At 56.2% G+C, this 13,729-nt stretch overlaps 1 protein-coding gene across 2 annotated transcripts in view; it reads left to right on the plus strand.

Moving 5' to 3' along the window:
- Positions 1-11,900, plus strand: part of LOC122938890 (dynactin subunit 1) — a 59,982-nt gene extending 48,082 nt beyond the window's left edge. The window contains exons 11-29 of one of the 2 annotated variants that reach the window (XM_044294747.1): positions 271-462; positions 548-664; positions 762-914; positions 1,120-1,280; positions 2,219-2,387; positions 2,473-2,541; positions 3,681-3,743; positions 4,447-4,596; positions 4,706-4,867; positions 4,951-5,082; positions 6,031-6,159; positions 8,003-8,145; positions 8,264-8,430; positions 8,570-8,584; positions 9,138-9,271; positions 9,448-9,631; positions 9,711-9,784; positions 9,930-10,019; positions 11,450-11,900. In XM_044294747.1, the coding sequence (XP_044150682.1) occupies positions 271-462; positions 548-664; positions 762-914; positions 1,120-1,280; positions 2,219-2,387; positions 2,473-2,541; positions 3,681-3,743; positions 4,447-4,596; positions 4,706-4,867; positions 4,951-5,082; positions 6,031-6,159; positions 8,003-8,145; positions 8,264-8,430; positions 8,570-8,584; positions 9,138-9,271; positions 9,448-9,631; positions 9,711-9,784; positions 9,930-10,019; positions 11,450-11,587 (2,442 nt within the window). In that variant the 3' untranslated portion in view covers positions 11,588-11,900. The remainder of the gene's footprint in view (positions 1-270; positions 463-547; positions 665-761; positions 915-1,119; positions 1,281-2,218; positions 2,388-2,472; positions 2,542-3,680; positions 3,744-4,446; positions 4,597-4,705; positions 4,868-4,950; positions 5,083-6,030; positions 6,160-8,002; positions 8,146-8,263; positions 8,431-8,569; positions 8,585-9,137; positions 9,272-9,447; positions 9,632-9,710; positions 9,785-9,929; positions 10,020-11,449) is intronic. The other variant, XM_044294756.1, reaches the window with a different exon arrangement.
- The last annotated feature ends 1,829 nt before the right edge of the window (positions 11,901-13,729 follow it).

Genomic DNA, 13,729 nt, shown 5'->3' on the forward strand with positions numbered 1-13,729 from the left:
GTCTCCTGGTGGGTCAGTGCAGAGCTCTGTCCTGGTTATATGCCCCCTGGTGGGTCAGTGCCGAGCTCTGTCCTGGTTATATGCCCCCTGGTGGGTCAGTGCCGAGCTCTGTCCTGGTTATATGCCCCCTGGTGGGTCAGTGCCGAGCTCTGTCCTGGTGATATGCCCCCTGGTGGGTCAGTGCAGAGCTCTGTCCTGGTTATATGTCTCCTGGTGGGTCAGTGTTGAGCTCTGTTCTTCCATTTCACCCTCCTTTCTTCACCTCTCCAGGAAGCCATCAATGAGATGAATGATGAGCTGCAGGAGAACGCCCGCGAGACGGAGCTGGAGTTGCGGGAGCAGCTGGACATGGCAGGAGCCCGAGTGCGGGAGGCTGACAAGCGCGTGGAAGCCGCTCAGGAGACGGTGGCGGACTACCAGCAGACCATCAAGAAGTACCGGGACCTGACGGCGCACCTGCAGGTGACAGTGATTGTCCTCTGCACAGACACCATGGTGGCGCACACCTTGAGGGGCGTTCACCACAACATGGCGTCCTCTATTGCAGGAAGTGAACCGAGAACTCCGCAGCCAGCAGGAGGCCAGCGTGGAGAAGGAGCAGCAGCCGTCACTGGAGATGTTTGACTTTAAGATCAAGTTTGCCGAGACTAAAGCCCACGCCAAGGTATGAGGGGGCGTGCCGGGAGGGGGCGTGCCGGGAGGGGGCGTACCAGGGGGTGCTGGACTTTTAGGACTGGAGGTTCAATGTTCTCCTTCTTCAGGCCATCGAGATGGAGCTGCGCAAGATGGAGGTCAACCAAGCCAACCGCCACGTCTCCCTGCTCACCTCCTTCATGCCAGACAGCTTCCTGCGCCACGGAGGAGACCACGACTGCATCCTGGTGCTGCTGCTCATCCCAAGGCTCATCTGCAAGGTCAGACCCGCTTACATAGACAGCAGGGTCAGGGGACGAGGCGGTGGAGCCGCCGCCACGGTCAGGAGTCCGCCTCTGTGGAGAGGTGGTGTCACCCAGGCCTCCAGGAACGTGTCCTCTGATTTGTGGGTCATAATGTTATATCGTGTGATGGGGCGTGCCCTGCTCCTGATACAGGGGTCACAGTATGTCCATGTTTCCTCAGGCGGAGCTCATCAGTAAGCAGGCGCAGGAGAAGTTTGAGCTGTCCGAGGCCAAAGAAGAGAAGACTGGCATAAGAGGAGCTGTGGGGGAGCAGATGAGCTTTGCTGCTGGTCTGGTGTATTCCCTCAGCCTCCTGCAGGCGACGCTGCACAAATACGAGCAGTAAGTGGGCGTCACACCCCGAGCGGCAGTGTTCTGTCTGACCTACCTACCTACCCAGACAGAGCGGCAGACTCCTCACAGTATAATACTGGATGTAATAAGTAATGTATGTACACAGTGACTGCACCAGCAGAACAGTGAGTGCAGCTCTGGAGTATAATACAGGATACAACTCGGGATCAGTACAGGATAAGTAATGTATGTACACAGTGACTGCACCAGCAGAATAGTGAGTGCAGCTCTGGAGTATAATACAGAATGTAACTCAGGATCAGTACAGGATAAGTAATGTATGTACACAGTGACTGCACCAGCAGAATAGTGAGTGCAGCTCTGGAGTATAATACAGGATGTAACTCGGGATCAGTACAGGATAAGTAATGTATGTACACAGTGACTGCACCAGCAGAATAGTGAGTGCAGCTCTGGAGTATAATACAGGATGTAACTCAGGATCAGTACAGGATAAGTAATGTATGTACACAGTGACTGCACCAGCAGAATAGTGAGTGCAGCTCTGGAGTATAATACAGGATGTAACTCAGGATCAGTACAGGATAAGTAAGGTCCACAATTCTGTCTCTGGTGACTTCTGACAGCTCTTTGGTCTTGCCCATGGTAGTAGTTGGCGTCTGACTGACTGTGGGGTGGACAGGGGTCTTTACAGAGATCAGACGGGTGCTGCTAAGTTAGATTAATGAGTGGAGTAGAGGTGGACTTTAGAAAGGCGCAGTAACAGGTCTTTGAGAGACAGAATTCTTGCTGGTTCTCAGGTGCTCAAACACTTTTGTGTATAGACTGTCCTAGGGATCGTACATGGAGATCCAGTGATGTGCTCATGTGATCACATGTATTGTGCAGTTCCCTCCACTAGGTGGCAGGGCTGTCTCGCTCTCAGCGGCTGGCACATGGCAGTGACTTTGGGCTTTGCTCCTCAGGGCTCTCGGTAAATGTAGTGTGGAGGTTTACAAGAAGGTGGGGATGCTGTACCCGGAGATGAGCGTGCACGAGCGGTCCCTGGACTTCCTCATTGAATTGATGCACAAGGATCAGCTGGATGAGACGGTCAACGTGGAGCCGCTCACCAAGGCCATAAAGTATTACCAGGTACCTGGCGTGCGAGTCTGTGCAGGGACTGAACACGTGACCGGTGCAGCTTCTGCATCTGACTCTTGTCTTTGCCCCGTGGCAGCACTTGTACAGCATCCACCTGGCTGACCAGACCGAGGACTGCACCATGCAGCTGTCAGACCACATCAAGGTAAGTGATCGCAGACGTCGGGTGAGGGTTTCTGGTCAGACAGCTGCTGCATATAATCCATGCCGCCCCTGTCCTGTGTGTGGTATAGTCCATGCCTCCTCTGTCCTGTGTGTGGTATGACCTATGTAGTGATGTCATGTCTCCCCCTGTCCTGTGTGTGGTATAATCTATACAGTGATGTCATGTCTCCCCTGTCCTGTGTGTGGTATGACCTATGTAGTGATGTCATGTCTCCCCTGTCCTGTGTGTGGTATGACCTATGTAGTGATGTCATGTCTCCCCTGTCCTGTGTGTGGTATGATCTATACAGTGATGTCATGTCTCCCCTGTCCTGTGTGTGGTATGATCTATGTAGTGATGTCATGTCTCCCCTGTCCTGGGTTGTAGTATGGTCTATGTAGTGATGTCATATCTCCCCTGTCCTGTGTGTGGTATGATCTATGCAGTGATGTCATGTCTCCCCCTGTCCTGTGTGTGGTATGATCTATACAGTGATGTCATGTCTCCCCTGTCCTGTGTGTGGTATGATCTATGCAGTTATTTCATGTCTCCCCTGTCCTGTGTGTGATATGATCTATACAGTGATGTCATGTCTCCCCTGTCCTGTGTGTGGTATGATCTATACAGTGATGTCATGTCTCCCCTGTCCTGTGTGTGGTATGACCTATGTAGTGATGTCATGTCTCCCCTGTCCTGTGTGTGGTATGACCTATGTAGTGATGTCATGTCTCCCCTGTCCTGTGTGTGGTATGATCTATACAGTGATGTCATGTCTCCCCTGTCCTGTGTGTGGTATGATCTATACAGTGATGTCATGTCTCCCCTGTCCTGTGTGTGGTATGATCTATACAGTGATGTCATGTCTCCCCTGTCCTGTGTGTGGTATGATCTATACAGTGATGTCATGTCTCCCCTGTCCTGTGTGTGGTATGATCTATGCAGTGATTTCATGTCTCCCCTGTCCTGTGTGTGATATGATCTATACAGTGATGTCATACCTCCCCTGTCCTGTGTGTGGTATGGTCTATGTAGTGATGTCATACCTCCCCTGTTATGGATATGGTATGGTCTATTGTGGCAGTGTTGTCTCCTGTCCTGGGTGTAGTAGTCCTGCTGACTGTCTCCCTTCTCTCCACCAGTTTACACAGGGCGCCCTGGACTGTATGGGGGTAGAAGCGAGCAGACTGCGCTCCTTCCTACATGTGAGTCCCACCACCACTATACCGCTGCTGCCGCTAGTACTACTACCACCACCATCATCATTGTTATCATCTACACTTAATACAGTTACTTTTACCACTACTATCATTAGTATCATCTCGATTACTACTACCATCATCATTACAATGTCCATTACTACTACTACTGCCACCATCATTACTATCACCTGTATTACTGCTACTACCAAAACCATTACAATCTCCTCTATTATTACTTCCACCACTATAACTACTACCTCCACCATTTAGTCTTTTATTACTACTACGATCACCTTTATTATTACTCTCATCATCCTTACTATAACCTCTATTACAACTACTACCATCACCACTTCAATCTCTGTTTTTACTGCTATCACCTCTATATTATTACTCCCACCATCATTAGTATAACCTCTATTACTACTACTACTACCATCACTTCAATCATTTCTATTACTACTGCTATCACTTCTATGTTTACTCCTGCCACCAAACTACTATCACCACCATTAGTCTTTTTTATTACTAGTACTATCACCTCTATTACTACCACCATCATTAGTATAACCTCTATTACAACTACTATCGCCACCATTACAATCTCTTCTATCACTTCTATTATTACTCCTGCCACCATACTACTCCCCCCCACCACAGTACTACTGCCCCCCTCATCTGACCCTGTGTGTTCTGTGCCGTTCAGCCTGGACAGGAGGCGTCGGACTTCGCCATCCTCCTGAAGGACCTGGAGACTTCGTGTAGCGACATCCGGCAGTTCTGTAAGAAGATTCGGCGCAGGATGCCTGGCACAGAGGCGGCCGGGATCCCCGCGGCGCTCAGCTTCGGTCAGCAGGTGCGTGCAGTCATCTACAGGATTACAGCGCCCCCTTGTGCATGTGTTAGGCTGGCCAGATACCACGCTTGTGGTGGTGAATACACCCTCATCATTGCTGTCTCTGCAGGTTTCCGAGACTCTCTTAGACTGCCGTAAACACCTGAAGTGGGTGGTGGCGGTCTTCCAGGAGGTGGCGGCTGCAGGGGCGCAGATGATTGCCCCTCTAGGAGAGAATGAGGGTCTTCAGGCTCTAAAACTGGAGGACGTGGCCTTCAAAGCCGCAGAGCAGGTGAGGGGCGAACCCTGGGCCGCCGGAGACCAGAATAACTTTATTTACATCTGTCCGCTAACATCCGCTTCTCACTCTTGTAGATTTACGGCACACAGGGCAGCAACCCGTACGAGTGTCTGCGCCAATCCTGTGCCATCCTGATCGCCACCATGAACAAGATGGCCACTGCCATGCAGGAGGGAGAGTATGACGCTGAGAAGCCTCAGAGCAAGGTGACTGCTGGGAGGGGCTTATCAAGGGGCAGGATGTCTGCTGGGAGGGGCCTATCATGGGGTCATATCTACTGGGGGGGCTTATCAAGGGGCAAGGTGACTACTGGGAGGGGCTCATCAAGGGGCAGGATGTCTGCTGGGAGGGGCTCATCATCGTGGGGCAGGATGTCTGCTGGGAGGGGCTCATCATCGTGGGGCAGGATGTCTGCTGGGAGGGGCTCATCATCGTGGGGCAGGATGTCTGCTGGGAGGGGCTCATCATCGTGGGGCAGGATGTCTGCTGGGAGGGGCTCATCATCGCGGGGCAGGATGTCTGCTGGGAGGGGCTCATCATCGCGGGGCAGGATGTCTGCTGGGAGGGGCTCATCATCGCGGGGCAGGATGTCTGCTGGGAGGGGCTCATCATCGCGGGGCAGGATGTCTGCTGGGAGGGGCTCATCATCGTGGGGCAGGATGTCTGCTGGGAGGGGCTCATCATCGCGGGGCAGGATGTCTGCTGGGAGGGGCTCGTCATCGCGGGGCAGGATGTCTGCTGGGAGGGGCTCGTCATCGCGGGGCAGGATGTCTGCTGGGAGGGGCTCGTCATCGCGGGGCAGGATGTCTGCTGGGAGGGGCTCGTCATCGCGGGGCAGGATGTCTGCTGGGAGGGGCTCATCATCGCGGGGCAGGATGTCTGCTGGGAGGGGCTCATCATCGGGGGGCAGGATGTCTGCTGGGAGGGGCTCATCATCGCGGGGCAGGATGTCTGCTGGGAGGGGCTCATCATCGCGGGGCAGGATGTCTGCTGGGAGGGGCTCATCATCGCGGGGCAGGATGTCTGCTGGGAGGGGCTCATCATCGTGGGGCAGGGTGTCTGCTGGGAGGGGCTCATCATCGTGGGGCAGGGTGTCGGTAGTAGTTGTTGATCATGTAGGTTGTCGCTCACACAAGTCTCGCCTTCTCTCATAGTCTCCACCTCCTGTAGAGCAGCGAGCAGCCGCTCTGCGAGCCGAGATTATGGATGCTGAGGGGTTGGGCTTGAAGTTAGAAGACAGGGAAACGGTCATTAAAGAGTTAAAGAAGTCTCTGAAGATAAAGGTGAGTCCTGGATGACATCAGCCACAACACTACACCTTCTGCAGTACAGCGCAGCGCCAGGAAACGCTACACCTCCCGCAGCGCAGCGCCAGGAAACGCTACACCTCCCGCGGTACAGCGCAGCGCCAGGAAACGCTACACCTCCCGCAGTACAGCGCAGCGCCAGGAAACGCTACACCTCCCGCAGTACAGCGCAGCGCCAGGAAACGCTACACCTCCCGCAGTACAGCGCAGCGCCAGGAAACGCTACACCTCCCGCAGTACAGCGCAGCGCCAGGAAACGCTACACCTCCCGCAGTACAGCGCAGCGCCAGGAAACGCTACACCTCCCGCAGTACAGCGCAGCGCCAGGAAACGCTACACCTCCCGCAGTACAGCGCAGCGCCAGGAAACGCTACACCTCCCGCAGTACAGCGCAGCGCCAGGAAACGCTACACCTCCCGCAGTGCAGCGCAGCGCCAGGAAACGCTACACCTCCCGCAGCGCAGCGCCAGGAAACGCTACACCTCCCGCAGCGCAGCGCCAGGAAACGCTACACCTCCCGCAGCGCAGCGCCAGGAAACGCTACACCTCCCGCAGCGCAGCGCCAGGAAACGCTACACCTCCCGCAGCGCAGCGCCAGGAAACGCTACACCTCCCGCAGCGCAGCGCCAGGAAACGCTACACCTCCCGCAGCGCAGCGCCAGGAAACGCTACACCTCCCGCAGTGCAGCGCAGCGCCAGGAAACGCTACACCTCCCGCAGTGCAGCGCAGCGCCAGGAAACGCTACACCTCCCGCAGTGCAGCGCAGCGCCAGGAAACGCTACACCTCCCGCAGTGCAGCGCAGCGCCAGGAAACGCTACACCTCCCGCAGTGCAGCGCAGCGCCAGGAAACGACACCTCCCGCAGTGCAGCGCAGCGCCAGGAAACGCTACACCTCCCGCAGTGCAGCGCAGCGCCAGGAAACGCTACACCTCCCGCAGTGCAGCGCAGCGCCAGGAAACGCTACACCTCCCGCAGTGCAGCGCAGCGCCAGGAAACGCTACACCTCCCGCAGTGCAGCGCAGCGCCAGGAAACGCTACACCTCCCGCAGTGCAGCGCAGCGCCAGGAAACGCTACACCTCCCGCAGTGCAGCGCAGCGCCAGGAAACGCTACACCTCCCGCAGTGCAGCGCAGCGCCAGAAACGCTCACCTCCCGCAGTGGCAGCGCAGCGCCAGGAAACGCTACCACCTCCCGCAGTGCAGCGCAGCGCCAGAAACGCTACAACCTCCCGCAGTGCAGCGCAGCGCCAGGAAACGCTACACCTCCCGCAGTGCAGCGCAGCGCCAGGAAACGCTACACCTCCCGCAGTGCAGCGCAGCGCCAGGAAACGCTACACCTCCCGCAGTGCAGCGCAGCGCAAGGAAACGCTCACTCCCGCAGTGCAGGCGCAGCGCCAGGAAACGCTACACCTCCCGCAGTGCAGCGCAGCGCCAGGAAACGCTACACCTCCCGCAGCGCAGCGCAAGGAAACGCTACACCTCCCGCAGCGCAGCGCCAGGAACGCTACACCTCCCGCAGCGCAGCGCCAGGAAACGCTACACCTCCGCAGCGCAGCGCAGCGCCAGGAAACGCTACACCTCCCGCAGTGCAGCGCAGCGCCAGGAAACGCTACACCTCCCGCAGTGCAGCGCAGCGCCAGGAAACGCTACACCTCCCGCAGTACAGCGCAGCGCCAGGAAACGCTACACCTCCCGCAGTACAGCGCAGCGCCAGGAAACGCTACACCTCCCGCAGTACAGCGCAGCGCCAGGAAACGCTACACCTCCCGCAGTACAGCGCAGCGCCAGGAAACAGTATTTTCCATGTGCTGCTCCTAGGGCGAGGAGCTGAGTGAAGCCCACGTGCGGCTGAGTCTTTTGGAGAAGAAATTGGACAGCGCCTCAAAAGAAGCTGACGACCGGGTGGAGAAGATCCAGACGAAACTGGAGGAAACTCAGACCCTGCTGAAGAAGAAGGAGAAGTAAGTCTGACCTGTGTAGGGAAGCTGTGACCAGCTGTAATGGCGGCCATATAGGCTGTCACACAGCTTTACCGGGAGTGATGGAGTCCAGGGCACTGACTGATAATATTGTGTGTAGGGAATTTGAGGAGACCATGGACGCCCTGCAGGCGGACATCGACCAGCTGGAGTCTGAGAAGGCGGAGCTCCGCCAGCGGCTGACCAATCAGTCCAAGCGTACCATCGAGGGGCTGCGCGGATCCCCAGGGTCGGGGGTGGCGTCCATCGTGTCCGGGATTGCTGGAGGTAAGCTCTATTTCCTGAAGGGGAGGGGACTGTGGATGACTCCGCCTCTTCTTTTCTTAATGCCCGCCCCTTTCTTTCCTTCTGTCGCCCTCGGACCTCCTCCTGGGCGACGCTCTCTTTCCTTCCTTGCACATGACAGAGGAAGAGCAGAGAGGTACAGTACTGCACGCCGCGCATGCTTCTTGTGTCTCATCCCCGCGCAGGTGGGGCAGGATTCATTGTAACCAGAGGAGCTCGGGGATCCGGATCGTCAGCGCCACAGACGGCGAGCTGTACTTCCTATTCTACTCCAGTCACATCCAGAGCTGCATTCAGTCTTCCTAGTTTTCAGAATGCTATCTGAGATTCTGCTGTTGCTTTGGATGTGACTTGTGTATGAGACACACTGCAGTTACTATATGTATAGAACTAGTACAGACTGGGCATAATGCAGCTTTTGATGTGACTGGAGTATAAGACTAAGTATATTGACTGCAGCTTTGGGTGTGTCTGGAGCAGAAGACTTGAGGTGTGGAGCTCTTGTAGCAGGAGTATCTTCCATTCCGTCCGTTTTGTGCATGCAGCACCCCTGCTGAGTCCAGTCTATCCATCCTGTGTGCTGCGGCCTACGTTCTACCTGCTCATGCTCTCCACTTGTGCTTGATGCGTGCCCCTCCTCCCCCCTGCCTCCTGATGACGGTTTCCTTTGCACCTCCCCCCTGTACCAGGTGTGCCCGCCAACCAGTCCATGCTGAACGGTTCTGGCCCAGTCCAAGTGAAGGACTCGCCCCTGCTGCTGCAGCAGATTGACACCCTGCGCCTGTCCATGAAGCACCTGAAGCACGAGAACAACCGGCTGAAGGTGAGGCCTGAGCATGTGACCCGCAGCATCCACTTCTTGTCCGCAGCTGTGTGTTTGTTACAGTGGGAGTCTGGTCACAGCCCTGGGCCGCACACTCGGCTCTGCATCATCTGTGGTTGGATTTCTGAGCCTGTAATAGCGTTATAATGGAGGCGCTCTCTTTCCCCTCCTCCCAGGCTAAGCGCATGAAGGACGAGCTGGCGACGCTTCCTCCTCTGAACATCGCCAAACTGACTCTACCCAAGGAGCGGCAGGAGGCCATGACTGGCACACTGTACCGCAAGACCAGCCAGCTGCTGGACACCCTGCAGCAGATGAGCGCCAACTCCAAGGTGGTGAACATCACACACAAGAAGGGCGGTACGTGCTTCTGTGCTGGACGGGGGGCGCTATCTGGGGGGTCATAGTCACATCGGTGTGTTCTCCTCTCCACGTACAGGGAACCCCGCATCCCAGCTCCTAGAGCAGACTGCCCGGCTGCAGGCTCTGAGCGACACCATCGACAAGCTCAAGGTGGGTGTAAGAGGGTGGTGGTCATGTCGGCGGGTGTGTAAGAGGGTGGCGGTCATGTCGGCGGGTGTGTAAGAGGGTGGCGTCGTCCTGGTGAGGACACAATGGCTGTACTACTCGCAACACTGCTTTTCTCTCCCGTTGATAGGATGAAGTCTTGAAGGAGACGGTCTCCCAGTGCCCCGGGGCAAATGTCCCAACAGATTTTGCTACGTTTCCATCAACAGACTTTATAAAGGTGAGAATCTTCTCACAATATAGGAATGGTACATACGTGTTATATGTACATGGTGCTGTGTCCAGGTGGATGGTACATAGGAGAATGCATGCATGCTTCGGCTTGCGGGGGAGAATATATGTATGTTTCGGGTTGCAGGGCAGAATGCATGCATGTTTCTGGGGGGCTGTGGAGGATGCATGCATGTTTCTGGGGGGCTGTGGAGGATGCATGCATGTTTCTGGGGGGCTGTGGAGGATGCATGCATGTTTCTGGGGGGCTGTGGAGGATGCATGCATGTTTCTGGGGGGCTGTGGAGGATGCATGCATGTTTCTGGGGGGCTGTGGAGGATGCATGCATGTTCTGGGGGGCTGGGGAGGATGCATGCATGTTCTGGGGGGGGGGGCTGGGGAGGATGCATTCATGTTCTGGGGGGGGGGGGCTGGGGAGGATACATGCATGTTCTGGGGGGGGGGGCTGGGGAGGATACATGCATGTTCTGGGGGGGGGGCTGGGGAGGATACATGCATGTTCTGGGGGGGGGGGGGCTGGGGAGGATACATGCATGTTCTGGGGGGGGGGGGGCTGGGGAGGATACATGCATGTTCTGGGGGGGGGGGGCTGGGGAGGATACATGCATGTTCTGAGGGGGGGGGGCTGGGGAGGATACATGCATGTTCTGAGGGGGGGGCTGGGGAGGATACATGCATGTTTCTGAGGGGGGGGGCTGGGGGAGGATACATGCATGTTTCGGCGTGCGGGGGAGAATGCATGCATGTTCTAGGGGGGCTGGGGAGGTTACATGCATGGCTGGGGAGGATACATGCATGTTCTGGGGGCGGGCTGGGGAGGATACATGCATGTTCTGGGGGCGGGCTGGGGAGGATACATGCATGTTCTGGGGGGGGGGCTGGGGAGGATACATGCATGTTCTGAGGGGGGGGGCTGGGGAGGATACATGCATGTTCTGAGGGGGGGGGCTGGGGAGGATACATGCATGTTCTGAGGGGGGGCTGGAGAGGATACATGCATGTTTCGGGGGAGAATGCATGCATGTTCTGGGGGGGCTACATGCATGTTTCGGCGTGCGGGGGAGAATGCATGCATGTTCTAGGGGGGCTGGGGAGGTTACATGCATGGGCTGGGGAGGATACATGCATGTTCTGGGGGCGGGCTGGGGAGGATACATGCATGTTCTGGGGGCGGGCTGGGGAGGATACATGCATGTTCTGGGGGCGGGCTGGGGAGGATACATGCATGTTCTGGGGGCGGGCTGGGGAGGATACATGCATGTTCTGGGGGGGGGCTGGGGAGGATACATGCATGTTCTGGGGGGGGGGCTGGGGAGGATACATGCATGTTCTGGGGGGGGGCTGGGGAGGATACATGCATGTTTTGCCACCTGCGGCTCTTCCACCAGAGGGTTCTCCATCTTCTGTTCTTTCTTCAGGCCAAGGAGGAGAAGAGAGAAGACACCGTGTACTTCGGCCGGGTGACCCTCCCCTGCCAGCCGGGTCAGGGCAAGATCCACCGCCTCGTCTTGTCCCCCGAGCAGCTGTGCCAGCTACATGAGCGGCTGATCTGCTGAGAAGACTTCTGTGTCCTGGCTGGGGCCCCCTGCGTGCACGTCCTGGCCGGGGCCCCTTGTATTACACGTCCTCCCTCCTAATGCCGGCCGCTCCATCACATACTATTTATGGGTTTCTATAAAATTGCTGTTCTATCACTGGGCCCTGAACCACTACGGATGTGGACGCCGCGGGTAGACCACTGGATGAGGCCCGGGCCTCTGCTCTCTGGGACTGTGGTGTATGAACACTAGGGGGCGCTAGAAGATAAACGCTAAATGGTCTCCTTATTTACTCTCGGGCTGCAGCTGTCCCAGCATGCTCTGTCGTATCCTTCATACAGGCACAGACCCGTGTCACCTTAAAGGGGAACTCCACACGCTGAAGAGTCCATTCTGGTTGGTATTTTGAATAAAATGCCTAGCAGAATGGAAGCGGGGGGCACCGTCTGCTTATGGCCGATGGTCACATTGTATCTTCAGCTTTAAGACTCTGACTAAAACTACTAGATTTCTCTTAAAGGGCTTCTTCACCTTGGGCTGTTTCCACCAGTGAGGAAGGAGGTGAAGTCCATGGATGATGCAGGTTGGGTCGCTCCACCTGGTCATTGTAGTTTTACCTCCAGCCTTTTGGGCAGAGACAGCTGAAGGCGGAGTGCCCCTTTAATTCCTGGAGTTTTCCCTCTTCAACGTTCTTAAAGTGCCTTTCTGTGTTATCTTGTGTGACCGCTGCGGGGAGTCTCCTCCTTCGGGATCGGTGGTCACATGACAGAGGGTTCTGGCAGGGTGGGGTCAGCTTGTGTTGGGGCCCCTTCCTGGGTGAAGCATCCACTCTGCTGTGTCTGTTATACTGGGGAATAAACGCTGAGCTCTCACTGTGCCTCGCGCCTCCTTCTGTGCATTCAGCGGCCATCACCCAGCTTTCCCACACCGATGTAAGAGTGAGACCACGGACGGGCGACCCTAAGGGGTTGTCACCCAGCTTTTCCGCACTTCTGCCCGCACAGTCATGGGTATAGTGTTCCTCTGATCTGGAGTCTGGGAAAGCTGGGTTGGCCGGGCAGGTTTGGTTTCGGGGAGTCTGTGTGAGTGAGCAGGAATCTCCGCCAGCGCCTGACAGCTCCACCAGCCTCACCGAGAAGAAGCAGACGTGGACGGATTCCAGCTCCTCCGCTGTAAATATTTACCGGGGTCAGGAATACTTCCGAGGAAAGAGGCAAATGGTTTATACCACCCGGTCAGAACAATACATTGTAACAGCCTTCAGCTCTGCACAGGGTCTCGGCCTCTGGTCCTGTCCTCCTGGCTGATACTGATACATTGTAACAACCTTCAGCTCTGCACAGGGTCTCAGCCTCTGGTCCTGTCCTCCTGGCTGATAACTCTTACCTTCACTGATACATTGTAACAACCTTCAGCTCTGCACAGGGTCTCGGCCTCTGGCCCTGTCCTCCTGGCTGATACTGATACATTGTAACAACCTTCAGCTCCGCACAGGGTCTCTGCCTCTGGCCCTGTCCTCCTGGCTGATAACTCTTACCTGCACTGATACATTGTAACAGCCTTCAGCTCTGCACAGGGTCTCGGCCTCTGGTCCTGTCCTCCTGGCTGATACTGATACATTGTAACAGCCTTCAGCTCTGCACAGGGTCTCAGCCTCTGGCCCTGTCCTGGCTGATACTGCTACATTGTAACAACCTTCAGCTCTGCACAGGGTCTCAGCCTCTGGTCCTGTCCTGGCTGATAACTCTTACCTGCTGCACTGATACATTGTAACAACCTTCAGCTCTGCACAGGGTCTCAGCCTCTGGTCCTGGCTGATAACTCTTACCTGCTCTGATACATTGTAACAACCTTCAGCTCTGCACAGGGTCTCGGCCTCTGGTCCTGTCCTCCTGGCTGATAACTCTTACCTGCACTGATACATTGTAACAGCCTTCAGCTCTGCACAGGGTCTCGGCCTCTGGTCCTGTCCTCCTGGCTGATAACTCTTACCTGCACTGATACATTGTAACAGCCTTCAGCTCTGCACAGGGTCTCGGCCTCTGGTCCTGTCCTCCTGGCTGATACTGATACATTGTAACAGCCTTCAGCTCTGCACAGGGTCTCAGCCTCTGGTCCTGTCCTCCTGGCTGATAACTCTTACCTGCACTGATACATTGT

The sequence above is a fragment of the Bufo gargarizans genome, chromosome 1 (assembly GCF_014858855.1).
Source record: "Bufo gargarizans isolate SCDJY-AF-19 chromosome 1, ASM1485885v1, whole genome shotgun sequence".
Classification (NCBI taxonomy): Eukaryota; Metazoa; Chordata; class Amphibia; order Anura; family Bufonidae; genus Bufo; species Bufo gargarizans.